This window comes from Harmonia axyridis, chromosome 2 (genome assembly GCF_914767665.1).
Source record: "Harmonia axyridis chromosome 2, icHarAxyr1.1, whole genome shotgun sequence".
NCBI lineage: Eukaryota > Metazoa > Arthropoda > Insecta > Coleoptera > Coccinellidae > Harmonia > Harmonia axyridis.
Window position 1 is genome coordinate 28372652 of NC_059502.1, and position 20711 is coordinate 28393362.

Genomic DNA, 20711 nt, shown 5'->3' on the forward strand with positions numbered 1-20711 from the left:
TTCTCTGAATCCATTCTTGAAACGTCTGCGAACAACTTTAAGATAACGCATTCTACCGGTACCAGTAGTCTTTTACTCGGTCTTTTATCTCCTTTTAGCTTTGATTGACCACTTATATGATCGCATTTTTGCTACTGAGATGAATAAAATTAATTTAAAGTTTTGGTACTTATTTACTCAATCTGTAGAGAAGATTAATAAAGATTCGATAAACTGTTGTAATCAGCATCACAAAAAATTAGGACTACAAGAAACACCCTCTCTCTCGAAAACAAAGCGTTTACGGGCCCATGTATAGGACATTTTATTCTTAGAATTATTCAAGGAATCTCTTATTGTTATTTGTACCTCCAATTTAGGAATACCCTGTAAAAGGTATGAGCAATTGAATCGGTTATTAAAAAAAATGCTATTATTTCGAGTAATATTTATTCAAATTTCGTTATCAAACTTTTCTTTCTCACATTACATATATGAGTAAACGTTGTCGTAAAACATTTTTTTCGAATACCCCCACCAAGAAAAAAATAATCTACGCCCTTGTGTACCATATAAAATCTAGAACATTTTTTGGACTTTAATATGCGTAGGTATGTGGAAGGGATATTATGTATATATGTATATTATTTATTATTCTCATGTAGAACGTTTATCCAGAAGATAAATTTTATTTGAAAGGAGCAAACAGGCGAACACCCCTATAAGTAAACGTCTGCTCGTATTATGTTTATTATTATAAAATATTGTAGGTACATTTTTATTGATTCGTTAATTATATATGTTTTTCGCCCAAAAACTATATAATAATTAATATTATAATATAGCTTCGATATGATAATAAATGCATACATTTTTGGTTTAACCTTCTGTAATTATTCGAAGAGGAGAAAAGGTCAAAAGAGCATTAATGCTTGCATAACTGACAGAAGAGTGATTAGAAATAACAATTTTTGCAATATACAATCAAAAATTTTTTTTATCGGCAATTGCCCAAAAAATATTTTAGGTAGCAATTGGGTTGAACCCGAACGTGATAGTTATTACATGTTTTTTTTTAAATTTACGAGTTGAGATATGCAGCAATATAAAAGAAATTATTAAACAATAATATTAAATTGCATAGTGCTTTGAGAACTGATCAGTAGATAAAATCATGTCATATATCACCCTGTAAATAAAATACTTTCTCGGCTGAATCCCATTCCATTAATTTAGCGTAGTTAGAGAACTCTTTGTCTTACGAAACTGTTTATTCAATGTTGAAAACACCATTAATCATATTTAAGTATGATATCATTATATTATTGCAGAAATAAGCGAGCGAAATAGCTGTGTAATGATCTTAATTTTATGAACCAATTGAGTATTGCAATCAATATTATTACAGTTGGACTAGAGCTAGTTTTGATTTCAAGAGATGATAAGACAGATTTTAAATATTTAAAAATTCTGATAAAATTGAAAGATTGATACGTTTACATTTTATAAATGGAAATTGGGGTAAAACCAAATAGGAAAAAAAGGTTATGTATTTTACTTCATCTTCATCTTGGTCATCATCATTACTCGACAATTTTGATAAATAGATATAACTTATTTTAGAATTATGGTCTCTAAGTTGTTTCTTTAAGAAATAATAAATTGAAAATTTATATATATTTATTTACTGAAATTTTCTAAATTTTTGCTTCAAAATGAGTACTTTGAACATTTTCTCATATTTATAAAATATGCCTCAAAGTTCTTTCTTAACAATATTGATATATAGAATTGGCACATTCCGAGCTTTCTTCTATGATTTTCTTGATTTTTCACCTGAAGTTTCGCTTACTATTACGGTAAGCATCTTTAGAGGTCTCTAGATAGTTGAACTACTCGACGCTGGATTTCTCCAATCCAAATTGAATGTCGATTGAAATTTGAACTTCTCTTTTGCAAATACCAATATACCAATAAAAAAGGTTGGTGTAACTAATAGTAGTATAGACACAGTCTCTGTGTCAGTCGATTTTTGGCTTAACACGCACTTTCTAGGAAGTACCATTTTCGGCCTCTTGTGTCTTCTCGGAGCTTTTTCATCGTTAATATAACATTCTTGCCAATATCTCGTCCACTCCTAAAAAACATCATCGAATCTCTACCCCCTCCAAGTGACAGGTTCTAGCAAAACGAGCAACACGAAAAGAGAAGCAGAGCAGCCAGCCAGCCTGCCGGCTGGATCCACTATGGGGAAGGTAAAGGCTCGGGTAAAGGCGCAAAACCAGCCAGACAGGGGCCATAAAGGTAGGTGAAAACTATTGACAGGTCTAGAAGAACGAGACACAAGAGGCCGAGAGCCTATTGGCAATATGGCAATATTTATAAAACTCCCCTCTTATAACTTCCCGGCACGAACTCAGGTGAATAATATGCTGTGAGGACATAGGATTTGCGTAGTCGTGCTTATACGCAGAGATCTCAAGACCCTTGGGTCGAGACCAGGGTCAAGAGGAGTCTCCTTGTGGAAGATTAAGTTCAAAGGGAGGTGACCTGCCGACAAAGTCCCTGCGAGGAACTACCTCAAGGATAAGTTCTGTGATCAGAGCTATGAGGGAAACCACGGAACGAGGGAGCTCATAGGTGGGTAGTTGTCTTACGCTTTTAAGGCTAATGGATGGCTCTACCACCAGAAACGAATTGCGTTTGCCCTATCTCACACTCCCTAGGAGAGGACAGCTTCCCACAAAGACGGGCATTGCACCGTAGGGTACCAAACTCTTGGTGAACCGACTGCACTGAGGCTGAACGCGTAAGAGAAACCTTTTTCTACGGGTTCGGTGTAGGTGTAATGGAGGTTTTTAGTCAGTATGCCCTTAACGTAAGCCCCACACTACCCAATAGGTGCCGACAGGAGCTTCATACTTGTCGAGATTGGCTTGGTGTCCATAAAGTGGATTTCCCTCCATTAAAAAAAGGTTAGGTTGGGGTGAAAGTACCCTCTTTGATGAATGTTGATTGTGTCCGGATGCGTTATTTATATTTTCTCAAACAGTTTTCGTGCGATCTTCCGCTAGTAACCAAGTGCTATGAATTATAAGCGTTTCTTCTTTCTTCTCTTATTGAAAATTTGCATATTTCGATGGCTTCTATATTCGTTCGCTTTATATCTAGGATAATTTCTTTATTCAAAGATAAGATGCTGTGTCCGTCGGTGAGAACATGTTCGGCAAGTGCGGACTTGTCCGTTTAGTTTCATCGTTTAAAAGTTCGTGATCCTTGGCTCTGCGTCTCTTTGTAGGCCTAATGTAATTTTTTCTACAACCACGAGTCATCCTTCTTTGGAAATCAGTTCATCTTTAGTAGTTATCCCAGTTTTTGGTGTTTTTTTTTTGTATTTTTGCCATTTCTCTGGAATATGTACGCAAAAAATGTTGTGACTAACTGAATCTGCCATAATAGTATACAAACCTTTGAACCGCAGAAACAGGAATGTGTGAGAGGTTATGAGTTGCTCCCTTCCACGGGCTCTGATGGTTTTCCCCAGTACAGGATATCTTTTGCCTTATTTTTGATCGGGTCGTATTAATTTTTCCTGCAATAATATCTGAAGACCATAGTACCTACTCATGAAAATTGAGTGTTATCATTATCTTGCAACTAATTATATCCATGAGCCATCGTACCTCTACCTTTCCCAATAGATGGAAGAGAGCTCATATCATTCCGATATTTAAAAAAGGCGATTCATCTCTTGTAGAAAACTACCGACCTATTTCTGTGCTGCCAAATTTCGCCAAGGTTTACGAGGAGATATTATATTCATCTATTTACCATCATGTTAAGCCACATTTGTCCTCAAGGCAGCATGGTTTCATACGAGGTAGGTCAACAGTAACTAACTTGGCCACATTAACGCAAGATCTTGCAGAGTCTCTTGATGACGGAGGTCAGATAGATGTCATCTATACAGATTTTTCACGTGCTTTGGATACTATAGATCACCTATTGCTTTTGAGAAAACTTGGATCATTTGGCTTAGCTCCTTCTTTTCTGTTTCTAATGCGTTCTTATCTGAAGGAGAGGATGGATTACGTATTTTATAATGGCTTCAAATCTTACGAGTATGAGCTCAAAACTGGCTTTCCTCAAGGATCTAATCTAGGTCCATTATTGTTTGTCATCTTCATAAACGATCTTCTGTGCTCTCTTAGTTGCAGGGCTTTGGCCTATGCGGATGATTTGAAGCTTTATTTGAGGATATGTCGAACTGCTGATGTTTTGCGTCTTCAATCTAGTCTGGAGTTTGTCCATGGATGGTGCTTGCGGAATGGGATTATTTTGAATTTGAAAAAGTGCTTTAAAGTTGCTCACACGAGAAAAATGCAGTCGCTCACTTTTAATTATCATATTGGAGAACACCTGATTGCTGCTGGAAGCCGCTTTCGTGACCTGGGAGTCCTATTTGACAGCGATTTGAGTTTTGTCCCACACATTGAAGAGATGTGTGCCTCTTCTTGTAGGTCATTGGGATTCCTCTTCAGAAGCTTTAGGGAGTTTGATGATTTGTCTGCTCTTAGAAGCGTTTACTTCTCGCTTGTTGTTAGTAAGTTGGAATATGCTAATTTGATATGGTTTCCAATATATGCAACTCATCTCACTCCGGTTGAGCGAATCCAGAGGAAATTTCTTAAGTATATCATGTTCAGGAGGACGGGGAGGTATTCTGAGCGTGGTGCTGATCTTTCGGGTATCATGGAGGAAATGGGAATTTCAACTTTCCTTACACGTCAGACCATACAGTGCGCAAGATTCGCACAGAAGCTCCTTAGCGGAAGAATAGACTGCCCTTTCCTGCTTTCCTGAGTCAACATCCTGGTTCTGAGAGTGGTAACCAGACATCCGCTGGCGTTTGGCCTGCCTACCACTCGGACCAACATACTTCGACGAGCCCCTGTGTATGGGTTTTGTGAAAGTGCTAATAAACTAAGTTTTGATGTGTTTTTATAGTTATAGTATTGTAGTTAATTTTTATATTCGTAGAAAATTTTGAGTTTTGATTTCTGGGATGTCTTTTTCTTATTTATGAAATACTTATTTATTTGTACCCTCTAATTGGGAACTCTCCTGTTGGGTATAATAAAGATTTATTATTATTATTATTATCTCAAAACCAACCAAAAGTATACATTTTCCCTTATCTGGGCCGCCGCCAAGAGCGGCATACCGGACAATTTTCCGGGGCGCCAAATTGTAGGGGCGCAAAGTCATTTAATAAAACGAGACTTTTTGCATCCTTTAAGAACTACGTCTTCTTTTTATTGGACTTATGAATAGAGCCTCGTCCTTTTAAACAATGCAGGGCGTTTTTTGATGTGGGTAATCGGCAAAACGTCGTTTAATAAAATTGACAATGGAGATTTTAAGTTGAAAAATACGATTTTATATGAAAATTAAAAGATGCCTGAGAAGAATGACAGAGGCTCCTTTAACGAAAATTCATATAAATCAGGTAAAGCAGGGCGATGAAATTTTATTTTGCCGGGGCGCTAAAATATCTAACGGCGGCCCTGTCCTTTATAAACATCAGTTGATGAAAACCAACCAGAAGTGAACCATTTTCATTTATAAACATCAGTTGTTTTTTATGTATATATTATACACGACATTCTGGAATTTCCCATGACTCCTTGAGTCACACATATTTCAAACGACTAAATTAATTCAAATAATATAATGCATTCTATATTCAAATACACTGTTTCAAATTGATGAAATTTCAACAGATTATTTTGTTAAACTTATAATATACTCAACTTTAGAACGGTTAATAATTCTGAAAAAAATGAGTCTCAGTCTTAATATGTTGCTGCTTTCTTTCTTATTTTCAACAATGTCTTCACCGTGGTACGAGTTTTACTTTGAATGGTTTAGGTGATAAGGTGATGCCATCATATCCATTAATATCTGGCTGAAGTTCTCCAGGTGTTTTTTCCAAGTTGAACCGATGTAGTAGTGAAGTGAAGAATAGGAAATAATTAGCTTTCGCCAGAGAAATTCCCAAACACTGACGTTTTCCTGAAATCAAGCATTAGGTGGTTTTTATTGTCAAAATTTAATGTTATTTTTTAAAATACATTTGATGTGCAAGAATTCGAGTAAAGAATTGACGTACTGTATTTTTAGCGATGATCTTATTCATTCTTCAATTTAGTATTGCCATTGTTTATTGTTTCGAGAATGAAAATATCCAATTTCATAATTTCATCAAAGTGTAGATAAGGTTTATTCGCCTCTAACCGATTTGGCTGCTAATAATTCCTTAGAAACCGGTAATCCAGCTCAGCTCTATTTTCAGCAATTGAAAATTATCTCCAGAGGCAAGAGGGATAGATTGTATCAACGTGGTTTAGATGCTGCATCCGAATTGACTCGAATTGCCTTCGAATGCATTATCTCGTTTCGTTTGATAGTGATACTTTGTTACGTGTATTGAATATTTGGATTTAATTGACAAAATGGAATTGACTTCAAAATATAATATCTTTCCCGAATTGACAAATAATAGGAAATTAATCGAAATGGATGGCTTCCGTCTGCTTCGTCTCATTTACAGGCTGTTGAAAAAACTGTATTTTTCTTTTCGTTTTAATCTTAAATTCTTCTTCATAACGTTCATTTTAAAAACACATTCTGAATGTTTTCAAATTTTTATTTGCTTCTACTTAGGTACGTTCTATATTACTACCTCTTAAATAGCTCACAAGCTGCCATTGCTATCTCCGCTTACTACTTACTAACTTAGTAAGTAAGTGAGTAACTTAGTATACAAAAAATGAAGAAAACTCAAAGAATTTAATGGATATTTGTCATTTTTCTGCGGAATAATGGAATAAAATTAAAAGTTCTATGCAGTTAATCGGATATCATTAAATTATATTGTCAGCGAGCAGTAGAAAGAAAGCCTATTGTAGGTACAATCACTAGAACTATACGATCCGAGCAGGTGATAGGGGAATACGTAAGATCAAAATCAAGCATACGCATAGCCAAGATGAGTGAAATATTATTAATCATTTGAGAGGTCTTTCTTCCATAATTTGTGAAATAATAAACATTTAGAGGGATTATTGCGCTGTGTAACCTAAAACTAGTGTGCACTGTGCAATAAAGGCAATAAATAACAAATACCGCCTACAAAGTGCCAGCAACACTTCATAAAGCGAAATGTTTTATAGGCTGCATATACCTTTCAATTCAAATATTCAGATATACATATAGAAGGCCATGAAGGCTGGGTTGATACAATTTCTATTCAAAATTTGACCTCAAATTGATCACTTCATAATGTATAGAAACCTACACAGGAAACTAGGTATTAAAATTTCACATTGTTACTTGGTATGTAAATTGCATTTGATAATATTATTTTCCTAACAAGTGCGGAATAGTATATTGTGCAACAAGTGTGGAAAGTCCAGCTTTTCTCAACTGTGGGGAAGAACACACGAGTGAGAAAAGGAGTTTTCCTACATCTGCTATGGGAAGTAGCGTATTCTTCATAGCTTACTCAATTTCAAAACTATGTATTGCTCATATAGTGAGAAATATTATTCCACAGTATCTGTTTATTTATTGCGTTTCCGTAGAAACGACTTCTCAAAAGCCCAATTTCATTGGTCTACCAAGCGAGGTGTGGGCAAAGTGCCGTGGAAAAAGAGTTGAAAGCGCACGCTTGTAGAAATAATTATTTACCATAACCAAAAGGAAGAAAAGCCCTTTCCCTTATCGTTTTTCCCTCTTCTCCAAGAAATCGTTCTGGTCTGAAAACATGTGGATCTTTCCAAGTCTTAGGGTCCATGTGAACACTGTATAGGCTCGTTAGTACAATTGTATCTTCTGGAATGGTATAACCGAACAATTCTGCATCTCTTACTGCTCTATGAGCTATTCCAACAGGAGGAATATTGGCAATCCGTTGAACTTCTTTCAGAACTGCGTTTGTGTAGGGTAACCTGGTTTTCAGAATACAGAGAAAAACATAAATACAGAATAATGAATTAAATAGTTAGAAATGAAGGGTGTATCAAAAGAAATGAAAGATTCAAATTCAGAGTAAATACAGTAGTATCCAATTCTTATTGGATAATTCAAAATGAAACCTATTGGTTTCATTTTGAATTGCCCGCTATCCGGGAAGCTATCACTTTTGTCATATTTTGATGAGTAAAAACTACCCCATTACTTCAAATGAAACGATTCACATTTCAACATTTAAATTGTTAAAATTCACTACAGAAATAATCCGGATCTTCATCCAAAACCATTTTCAGTGATTAAGTCCATTTTCAGAAGATGCTAATGTGGACGACGTTTATTTTCAACAAAACGACACTATGTTCCACATACGCAACAAAACAAACATTAATTTTGTATAAAAGTTTCCTGGTCATGTTATTTCTCGCCCAGGTGATCACAATACGCTCTATTAGTGTGACGTCACACACCGCCATTTTTGGTTCTCCTGTCAGTATTCGGAATCCAAACAAATAAATTGTCATTCAAATTAGTACGGTGTCGTTGAAGGAATTGACTTATTTTCATAAATAAGAGTATTTGAGGAACGATTTCAGTATTGATGATAGACAGAAGGAACGAGGTTAATACCAGCAAGTTTAAATCCTGTATCATTCCCCAGATTTTGTACAAAGCCGTGTTTATTAGATGAACTTCGAGTTTCAACTTACTGGCATTAATCTCGTTCCTTCTGTCTATCAAATAATAGTAAAATCGTTCCTTAAATAATCTTATTTATCAAAATAAGCCAATTTCTTCAACGACAACGTACTAATTTGAATGACAACTTGTTTGTTTGGATTCCGAACACTGACAGAAGAACTAAAATGGCGGTGTGTGACGTCATCACTAATAGAGCGTATTGGTCTCCAAGATTCAACATTTTAGACTTGGTCTATGCCAATGCTCCACAATCGATCAAGACCTCAAAGTTGGAATTCGTGAAGTTATCGATGACATACAGTCGCAAATATGCAAAATGGGTCAAGAAAAGTATATGGTGCTGCAATTGTAGCCATTTGTCAGATTCCGTTTTTTAAAACCAAAATTGATTAAACCACTTATTAGAAAACCCTTTATCACCCCATGTAAAATTTTTAGACAAAACGGGAATTTTTCAGTTTTAGGCCTACTTGATTTTGAGAGATCACCAGAGTTTCAGATGGCGCATACATCGTTTATATTTGACCTTTGAGTATAGAATAATAATATTTTGCATTCTATGCTCTGAACAGACCAATAGCCGTATGCCATTATATTCCAATAATTTCATTATAAATTCGATATGAATTAAATTGTAATTTCTTCTGATAGTTTGCAGTTCATCAATTCATTATTTTATTTTCAAGAGGTGACAGACAGATAGTGGGAATTCAAACTTCTGAAGAGCGCCACCTCACAGAACTCTGGTAAGTGATAGCCAAAACAGCTAGTGGACTATCTCAGAGAGTCTGAAACAAAATCGAATCAATGCACACTCCAGGGTTTCTAGGTATCTTAGTCATGATGACATTGCCATAAAAACTATTTTGCTCTTATTGAAACACCCCTAAGTTCTCTAGTCTTTTTTAACTTTCAGAGTACTTAGCATATTCAGGACCTGTTGTTTCAAGCGCTCAAAGGAAGTAGATATTTTGATGCAATGGTATTTTGGAGATTGTTTTCCATACCTGACCGAATCTTGTAAACTTGGGCAACGATTTCTGCCTACTACTTTGTCCTGTTCCAGCTGTACTCTTCTCATTACTTCCGGATTTTCAAGCATATAAACGACAGCAAAGCTCAAGGTGTTGCTAGTTGTTTCAGATCCTGCCATTAGAAGATCCAAGCAGGATGCGATGAGCTGTTCATCTAAAGAAAACATCAATATCAGTGCATTACTATGATGAGGGCCGAAAGTTCGAAACACATGTCTGCGGTTAGCGCTTTTCCTTGGGGGATATCCGTTATTCTTTTTTTGTTTTTTGAATAATCCCTTCGTCATCCTTTACACATGATTTCTATGATTGTTCCCAACAGTTTCGAATATTAACATTCGAAATTATTCTAAATAGGAAATTTTACTGAATTTAACTCATTATACATGTTAAGATTTTCAAGATAGTGACGAGAGTAATGGAACTAAATATGTCATTTTGTTCCTTTACATTGCTCATTCAGTGAGTTTCTCTAAAAGGCTTTGTAATTATGATGTTTACAATGGATGAAAATATATAATTAAGGATCTGTCCTGAATTTTAAATATAGAAGTCAAGAAGTACTGAAATTATACATTAGTCTCCCGGTAAATGGTCAGTGGTACAGTTCATTCAAAAGCAGCCGAGATATGGTGTAGAATATACACCTTGATTAAAGCAAAATTCAGTGCTCCAGGGAAAGAAATTCGGATCTGATGAGGAAGTGATTGCCTATTTTGAAAGCAAAGACGAATTTTTCGACTGAAAAGACTTGAAAAGAGGAGCGTTTGAGTACAGGGTGGGCAAATTTCGATGTTGTAGCATGTACAGCTTTTAAATCCGAGTTCAAATCAGAGGAAATAGACAAAATCTGATACCACGTTCTCGTTCCCTTTTTCTGAGAATCTGATAAGAATAGTATTTATTTTTGGCCACTTTCATTTGTTTTCGAGTTATAGGTGAAAATTGGAAAAATGGCGGTTTCGAAAAAAATGTATATATCCGTTAATACTGATGATAGAGGTCTGAAATTGAAACATTATACAGGTACTCGAATGTCGAATACATGTGCATCACATTTTTCAATAAAATACCTAGAGAACTACAAGCTATTGATAGATTTCACATCTTTAAATCCAAATTGAATAGGTTGTTTATAGATATTGAACCCTATACTGTTCAAAAATTTCTTGCAACATGAGATCTAAACGTTCATTGCTTCTTTTGTTAATGTTGTAATATTCTAGTGAAATAGAATTTTCCTTTGTTTTTGACGTGTTCTCTATACATATTTGATGTGTTTTTGAGAATAAATTTCTATTATTATTATTACTTTTTTAAGTACAATCCAGTGGCATGCTCGACTTTTTCGCAGGATTTTTAATCACTAAACTATGTACCAATGTTATGTTTGTTCAAATAGGAACACTAGATTACTTTTTAAAAAAACATAACTTTGGTTTTGAAAGCTCAATTCTGTGGATAGACTGTTATTGTGAATATCTTAAAATGACCTATTAGCATAATTGTGATTTGATATAACATATTCTTAGAATGTTTTTTTTTGGAATAACTGCTTTTGTAATCACTCCCGGGAAATTTTCTATGAGGAATTTTGATATTACAAAACGATTCAATGATTTGAATGCATTTTTAAATGATTTAAAACCTCGTAAGAATAATCATACATATATCGGGTGTCCCAAGGTGAGTGGCCTATTAGATTATTATGGAAACTATTGATGGTAAAAATTTCAAATTTTGTGGATAGATATTTGGCCATGTTAGGTACATTTTTAAAATAATTTCACATTTCCAGTGTTGCCGGATGTACCACAATTTGGCAACAACTTTGTTATTTTGAATAGGACATCCGGTATTTCTATTTTTTTTATGATACTCCATAAAATATTAAATCTATTCACTATTACTTTTCCATCCCTATCTTCAACGGTTTTTGAGTTATTAATTATTTTTCGAAATTTTTGATCAAATTGGCGTATTACGAAAATGACTCTAGTTCGTTCAATATTTGAGATTTAAGTCAGAAATTTTGCAAGTCGTTAGATATTGATCTGATCTGTGTCACTGCTCTTGAATTATGGTTGTCAATAATACAGGACGGACCAAAAAAATTCATCATTTTCCCAGTTACAAAATTGTGAAAAAGTCTATTTTTTCAAATTAGACACCTAGTATATTTTTCAATTTTTGGAATCAATACAACACACTCTACAATTTTTCTATTCACGTCCCTATACCTATCTCAACTGGATTCCGAGTTATATGCATTTATTAGATTTCACATTGATTCAATAAGTGTTAATATCTTTTGTATTGTTATGTTCTCTATGTGGTTCATAGATCGATATATCAATGAATCGGTTCAATCCATATATGTCAAAATAAACAATAATTGCCTAACAGGTGTTTTGTTCCGAGGTTTTTCTATAAATAATGGCTCAAGAAAGATATACACATATAACGCATATAACTCGGAATCCAGTTGAGATAGGTATAGGGACGTGAATAGAAAAATTGTAGAGTGTGTTGTACTGATTCCAAAAATTGAAAAATATACTAGGTGTCTAATTTGAAAAAATAGACTTTTTTACAATTTGGTAACTTGGCAAATGATGATTTTTTTTGGTCCGTCCTGTATTATTGACAACCATAATTCAAGAGCAGTGACACAGATCAGATCAATATCTAACGACTTGCAAAATTTCTGACTTAAATCTCAAATATTGAACGAACTAGAGTCATTTTCGTAAAACGCCAATTTGATCAAAAATTTCGAAAAATAATTAATAACTCAAAAACCGTTGAAGATAGGGATGGACAAGTAGGAGTGAATAGATCCAATATTTTATGGAGTATCATAAAAAAAATAGAAATACCGGATGTCCCATTCAAAATAACAAAGTTGTTGCCAAATTGTCGTACATCTGGCAACACTGGAAATGTGAAATTATTTTAAAAATGTACCTTACATGGCCAAATATCTATCCACAAAATTTGAAAACTTTAACATAAATAGTTTCCATAATAATCTAATAGGCCACTCACCTTGGGACACCCGATATTCAATCATCATCAGATGTAAATAAAAATCAGAAAAACTAATGGGCAGTTGGGTAAAATATCTACATAAGAACAATCTGCAATATTGGTCATTGCTTTCACTTTTCTTTTGACTGTTGTGACCATTTACTTTTAACTGAATTTTTATTTTGTGTCTTCCTGCAAAGAAAGTATATTCTGACCCCACATTCATAAACCTCATTGCCAGTTTCAGTCTAAAATTTCGGCACTTGTTGTTCGTTGCAGAAAGTGAGGCAATTCAAGAATATTATCTGAACGTTATGAGAGGTCAAATTCATCAAATAATACCAGACGCGTGGAAAGAAAACTCATTGACTTTTTTTTGCAGCATAGGTTCTGCAAAGTCAACGAGTTTTTTTTCCACCTTGTAAGGACAAGGCTATCATTTTGAACGAATTATTGAAAAACAAGAATTCTATTCCCCTGATAAAATTGCATTTTTCCTTTTCAAAATTAAAAGTATTACTGTGAGGCAACCGTTTTCAGGCAATAAAAGATTTAAGAGAGAATTGGTGGTGACTAGTGAGTAATGAAGTCAATTCCTGGAGATCATTTTGAACTATTTTGATTGATTTGAAGTTTTAATGATTGGATATTGATCCAACCATCATCATCATCAGTCCAAGGAGTCTTATGACTATATGAATATCTTTAAACATTTTGCATTCCTTTGATCAATTCTCGGACTACTGTTATTATTGAATATTGTTATTATAGCTTTTGCTATTCGATACATATTATTTCGCCAAAATAGAAATGAGTTTCACCTGAAAAAGTGTCGTCATTGTGAGTGTTCATTTCTTGAAGAAACGCTTCAATTAAGTCTTTGGGGTTGTCTGTACTGAAGTTGTTCTTATGATCCTTAACAGTATCCTGGAAGAAAAAACACAGAACGTGATAACCGCTATGGGAAAGACTATTTCTTACTTCCAAAAAATTCCATAACCCTTGCATCACTTTCATTATCTGTCTGTATCCGCTAGACCTTGGAGCAAGGTATCGTAAAAGAGGTATCTGGTTCAACAAACCTCCTGACATATCCAACATTCTGAAAGCATCATGGATTATCCCCATGAGCTCCTTCAACTTAGCATCTTCCAGATCGAAGCGTTCTCCTGCTATCATTGTCCACAATACATTGATGACGGAGACGTCGAAAGCGTCATGCATCAGTATAGGATCCGCGCATTTCTTCATGAAAGCTTCCATCAAATAAGATGTTTCTTCTTCTACCTTTTCAATCATTTGCTTACCTCCGTAGCCGAATTTTTTCAGCCTTTGTATTGAGAATTTACGCTGTTTCTTCCAGAAGTCTCCTTCCGAAAATACCAAACCTGTTGTGGAGAATTATAAATACAGTAATTCATTTTCATAAAAATAAGTAGGACAAAAACAACATTTTTGGACATGTTTGGAAGGGATTTTCTTTGTATGTCTGATAAATGGCTACACTTTTTATTCGATTGCTAGGAAACTCGGGGAACTGGTTGGTAAAACTCTCATGAATGTTTTTCGCATAATATAATCCAGAATGGAAAGCTCTCAAGACTTCTTCGTCGTTCTTCGTTCTTCGATCTACCATTTCATCACAATGTCTACAATTTTCGAATTTTGAGCCAGAAATGGTTTCCAAGGATAAGCTTCGATTAGCTGATGACGAATCCGTCTTAAAATTCAATTCTATCGGCCAAACCAACCAAATACAATATGATTTTCAAACGGAAGGCTCTAGAAACTTGGAATTTTCAGAAAAGATTCACTTGAATTTATTGGCAAAATTCAACTGAGGTTCGAAATTTTGTTTTTCTATTAATTTGAAAACTGCCGATTGGATCGAGATAAGAACAAAAAAAAACTTTATGTTGATTGAGTGATCATACTTACCATACTGATAAAAATTCAAGAAGAATATGGAAAAGGAATTACCGACGGAGTTGATATTATGTGTGTTCATATAAAATAATAATAAGTTCCATGCAGGATTTCAAGCTGATCACATTATCAGAACAATGCATAGATTCAAGAAGAATATTAAAAAGAAATACCCAATATTTCCGTAATTACGAATTCGATTGGGTTAAGATTTCGCTTGTAGAGTAGGAAAAACAATTTCAAGTATCATGTTATATTTCGTGTTGATAGCATCATCAGAATCATCGAAAACTCAAGTAGAATATCAAAAAAAAAATAACCCAATATATCCTTAACGTTTCAGATATTTTGATCTCTATTTAATATTTCCTGTTAACCGCGTCATCAGAATCATAGAAAATTTTGGTATTAGATTTTCTGTGTATACAAGATATCCCGCAACTAGTTATCCATAATTCTCTGATATGAAGTACCTATCTTAAGAGGGAACTCCACCACGTGGCTGTTCAGCTCAAAACGAAATTAGAGATATTTCTTTTCACAAATCAACGAATTTTATGAGGTTTTCACATAATTTTCTTAAACAATAATTTACATGGAAGAAAATAAATATTTTCAATCTGCGGCTACAAAAAAAAAATTTGGTAACTTTTCATTTTTCGGGAAATAATTGATGATGTGTACTTTGTACAAAGCACTGATATATTTTTAAAATATCCGTAATCCCTCTTAAGTATCTAAAAATCGAAAATACTTCATGTCTGAACTCAACTGTTTTTGAGTTGCAATAATTTGCATATTATGCAATTTGATAAGCTTTCGAAAGTTCCTGACATCACGACGGAGCTAGATGATTTGTTATCTTCAGAATGAGACTCTCAAGCTAAAAAGAACATGAAGAAAAAGCGTTGAATAAGGTGCCTGCTATTTCGTTTGTTCGTCATCTTGGGTTGAGTTATGCGGTACTGATGATCCCTAACAAGGGTGAAACCGGTATATCGTTACTCTTCTTCGATGGCGTGCATTCTCTTTAGGTGACTTTCGATTTTGATTTCTACGTAATAACGTGGAAATCTTCTGTTTGACAATGGTTATGGGGATGTCATTTTGCCGAAATATCAACCAGATAAGTAATATCTTAAGATATTTATACACTTGGAAATCGTACTTCTTTTTCTTATTCTTCATTCATTACTAAGTGTCAGCCTTTTTTATTTATTATATAAAGAACATGCCTATCATAATCAACCTTTTTTCAAACTTGAAAATCGAAAAAATTTGATGAAAGGAAAAAAAAAATTGCAACCTAATTAAGAGTTGGTGTATTACTTGTCATTGTAGAATGAAACAATAAATTTCAGTACTTACAGATTAGTATTATATTCTTGTAGTTTCGCGAATCCATGTTTATTGAGATATTTCTATTTTATTTGGTTTATATTAGTGGGTATTTCTAAAAAATGTATTATACATTTTTTCGATATCTTTTGTAATGAGTTTCAATTCAAAATTATATTTCGTAAGGTACATTTGTTAATAAAATTATTCACACCTATTACTTACTATTTATTATTATACAACGAATCGAAATACTTTCAACATTCCGAGGAAATTTATTCCAGAAATCATCTGTTGAACTTTCATCTCATTATTATACCCAAATCCGATAAATGAGGTTCACAAACTCTGAATGAATAATTAATTGAATTAGTTCAAATATATTTCTTATAGAAATTCAAATGACTGTGGCGATCTCATCATCAGCTTCAATCCAATGCTTCAGATTGAAGAAGGGTCTTTTCAACATTCCTCTTCATTAATTTTTGGTAATTCCGGCCGAAATCCTATGTGAACGGACCATCTAAACCAGTCCTGATCATCTTCAAAATAAGTATCTCATAAATATTTTCTCTTGTCTTACGTAAAGAGTAGGAACCTGTTTCTACGGTCTTGTTGGTATTTTTCACTGCAACAACAAACCAAATTGGGCAGACCTGACCTAGGACTATCTGTAGTAGGTTGTCTGGTCTCGACTTATTGCCAAAACAATTTTAGGAGAATCATCCGAAATATTATACCTTCGAGAAATGACCAAGAATTCATGCAGAAAATAAGCAGAGAACTTACATCACGCCAGGAACTTTCATGCACCAATTTCCCCTTGAAGACAAAGCTTGAAATGAGTACATTATATTGTTGAAGTAACCATCGACAAAATTCTAGTTGTCATATTTTATTATTTATTATTATTTTCGTTTAAGTCAATCAAGGATACAATCGCTTAAATTTGAAGTCTACGGAGTAGATTAAAATTTTGTTCATGGCAATGATTATTTCACTGTATGAATGACCACTCATAGTAAGAATTGTATGCAATAAATGAACGAAAATGTAGACGAGTAAAAGCAGAAATGATAATTTACCAACATGAAGTGTCTACATGAGGAAAATTTCCTCAAAAATCATTCTGAACTGATAAATTTATCTTACCTAATCTCCTTCCAAAGGTACGCATCCGAAATATAAACCCATTTGGCCTTCCTTCAAACTCTTCTCTAGTCAGAATTTGAGCTACGGCCTCTTCTCCAAAAACCACCACGACATATTTTCTTCCTAGTTTGGTTCCAACTACCTCACCATATCTGTTATACAGCTCCTGCCAAGCCAAATGCTGGTATCCAAATTTTTCTTTGAGTTTCTTGAACTGGAATAAGCAGCCTACTATAGGAAGCCATAAAGGACCTTGAATTAAAATTAATAAAGAATTTTTACAATTAAGAAGAAAGCAAGTAACTACCAGCAGTAGAAAGGGTTTTTCAATAGGAATAATACAATTTTAAATGGTTATAACAGCAACACCTTCTACAATTCAAAAAAAACTACATAACCAAGATTAGTGATGTACATATTTTAGTGTCTTAAGAGGGATTACCACTTCGCGTATCAGTCAAACTTTGGTACCCATTCATTTCCCCCTCTGGCATTCTTGAGATAACCGAACCTTAAACGGTATACAAAGTTGTACATTCACTTCATCTCCTTCCTTTTTTCAAAGCAAACAAGTGGAAGGCAGCACTGTACGACGCTCGATTATATTTTTCACTAAATTATAGTTTTACCACTTTTCTAATGATTTTTTTTTAGTTTTTTTCGAGAATATTTTAAAATAATATTAGTGCTCTGTACAAATTACATATCATCAATTTTTTTGTAAAAAACGAAAAGTTGCCAGAAATTGTTGTTTTTTTTCATTCGCAAATCAAAAATATTCACTTTCTACAATGTAGATTATCGTTTGAAGAAATTATCTGAAAACTCCATAAAAATCGGTGATTTGTTAGAAGAAACAATGGATTATCTCTAATTTCGTTTTGAACTGAACAACCACGTCGTGGTTTTCCCTCTTGATACGCTACTATTTCAATCATTGGATTAATGATAATTGACTAATTGAGCCACCATTGATGTGAAGGAAGATAATTGTATTTTTCCAAAAGTAATGTTTGATGGAAGGCATTATTTAATTTCCATTCGAATTAAAGAATAAAATAATTTTTAAAAATTCCTTGCCAATATTTTTATGACGAATAAAAAAATATATGCATTTTGTTATAATTATTCTCAAAGTGCATTCTTTGGAAGCTGCAGCTCTAGAGTCTAGATTGACTTGTTTTAGATGGTATTTCAATTGAAAAGTTCCAAATTGATCGTTTTCAATTTTCGAGTAATTTGGCGTTAAATATCGACGTGTTCTTTCAAACTTTCAAAATTCCTCATAGGAATTTTTTTGGAAACTTTTTTAGGCATACTTATAATTACTCAAACATATTGAGAATAGGTATGTCAACTTAGGATTTTTTCACAGATTATGAATATTTTGTTATTATTTTCGTATTTCTGTTCATAAAATAAAGCCAAAATTTCAAAAATGACCGTCAATTGTTCAGTGATCTAGTAGTTAAAAAAAGAACATTTTGGATATCATTATCATTATTACATTTCTATGTAGTTAATGATTTATTTCACCTCTTTTTGAGTTTGTTGTTAAACCCTAATTTCGGAATAATTTCGTGGTCAAATTTTTTCAAATTATACACCAATTTTTATTAAGGGCTTACATACACTTGTAATTTTCAAAAAATCGTTTTTTTTGTATTTTCTGAATATACATATATTCGAGGATACACACTCAAAATTTTATGTCAATCAGACGAATATTTTCGAAGTTATAGACACATTTATGAAGGCTCGTTAGGGAGGCGCGTCTCACAGTTGAAACTTTAAACGCGTTTTTCTCAAAACTATGTTTTCAAAATCGGTGATCAAGATTTCTCGGAAACAGCTGAACCGATCAGTCTCAAATTTTAACACAACCTTTTTAACTAGATTTTTTAGTAATTAATCGAAGATTTTTCTTCTCCGATAAATATTTTCCATTTTATAAACAATTTTAAAGCAAATTTTCGTTCAAGTCGAGTCTTTTATTTTGAGAAGTCGTTCCTTTTCAACCTTTTATTTTTGGTTTACGGCTTGAAGTGCACTAGTTCATTTTTAAGATAGAAATAAACTTGTCATCAACGGTTTACTTTAAGAAAAGAAATTTAGGCAGAAAGTTAAAAGAACTAGAGCTGGTGATATGGAATATTGATCTGAACAAGATGTAAAAAGTACGTTTCTCCAGGTTTTTACAGTTGAATTGGTTCGTTTTGAAGTTTTTTTCAATTTGAATTCAATAAGTTTGCATAAATAATTTTACAACAATTGCTCATCATTATAATCTGAGCAATATACTTATTGTTGCCTTCTCAGGTTCATAAACTGAGCTGTCCAACTGATATTATGGCACAAGAAGCAAATCCATCTTGTCAAAAAATAAGATATCTTAAAATTGGGTAAACTGTAGATTGAAGTTCATTTGTCTCTTAAAAATGAACAGGAGCACGAAAAGGCATGAAGCAAAAAAAAAATAATGAAAAGGAATGGTTTTTAATGAAAATTGTTAATTTGACCAAGAAATTATTTCACAGAACGTTTCGAAATTAGGATTTAACAACATACTTCAAATTTACCCTGTATAATAACATCGATGAATAATAAGCCATCATAACCAAAGAGTGAAAATGCAAGTTGAAATTATTAATTTTATCTAAATATTACGAAAAAAAAATTTGAAAATTCAACTAAAAAAGACCTGAGACCTCAAATTTTACCAAATATCATCTCGTTGCGTTTTTTTGCAAGTGTATATACATATTTTCTCTAACTGAGCATCTATGTGCCATCTCATGAAAAACATGAATAGTTTTGGGGAAAACTCCAAAAAACTTCTTCATTAGTAATATTTGAAGAGTCGTTACTCTTAATGAGTTTTCGGAAATGGTGTAATCGAAAACTCTACAAATATTTCTTCGTATCTGAGAAATTTTGATAGTAATACTCTTCAATTAGTGTATGAGACTATGATCTTTAAGTAATTTCCATAAGAAGATATTGTGTACATTATGCTTTTATATTTACTCAGTAAATTAAAAATAATGTAAAATCATTATTTCAAATATTTGGTTATAAAATTAACTCAAATTTCTCATAAATCGCGATATTATAAAAAAATCCATCAAATAAATTAAAATTGACGTTTTGAGAACTGAATATTCAAAATGATATTCATACCTGGGGGGTAATTTTTCGGCTTCTTCACTTCTAAATATAAAATTATAGCGATCAATGATATGATAATACACAATAGTGAGAATATCATCCCGATTGAAAAGAATGATTGCCTTCGAGGACCTTAACTGGTCGGACCCAAAAACTTGAATAAGGTCTTTCCCAATCTTCACGGTACATAAGTGACTTTCGGAGATCAAACGGTGACCCGAACCAGTTGCTCTCACTAAAAATAGAGAAATTATTCAAATTACCTATCTATTGAAGAAAAACATATAATAGACCAGTTCAAGTATTCTTTCATTATGTCATTTCCGATGGCCAAGTCAGATATACAGG

General features: G+C 33.4%; 1 protein-coding gene across 1 annotated transcript; it reads right to left on the reverse strand.

Annotated features, from left to right (window-relative positions):
- Positions 1-5695: 5695 nt before the first annotated feature.
- Positions 5696-20538, reverse strand: LOC123673635 (methyl farnesoate epoxidase-like). Its single transcript, XM_045608221.1, has 7 exons — positions 20376-20538; positions 17196-17447; positions 13761-14167; positions 13601-13706; positions 9723-9903; positions 7732-7991; positions 5696-6054 (listed from the first exon to the last, which is right to left on the reverse strand). Exons 1-7 carry the CDS (start codon positions 20461-20463, stop codon positions 5876-5878), a joined length of 1473 nt encoding a protein of 490 aa, XP_045464177.1. The 5' UTR covers positions 20464-20538; the 3' UTR covers positions 5696-5875.
- Positions 20539-20711: the final 173 nt, after the last annotated feature.

What these genes read in the sequence shown, in the direction of transcription:
- LOC123673635 (XM_045608221.1), bottom strand. Translation starts at nt 20,463, where the DNA reads ATGATATTCTCACTATTGTGTATTATCATATCATTGATCGCTATAATT. An exon ending in GCCGAAAAATTACCCCCCAG is followed by an intron (nt 17,448 to 20,375) that starts GTATGAATATCA and finishes TTTTAATTCAAG; the next exon opens with GTCCTTTATGGCTTCCTATA. An exon ending in CAATGACGACACTTTTTCAG is followed by an intron (nt 9,904 to 13,600) that starts GTGAAACTCATT and finishes TGTTTTCTTTAG; the next exon opens with ATGAACAGCTCATCGCATCC.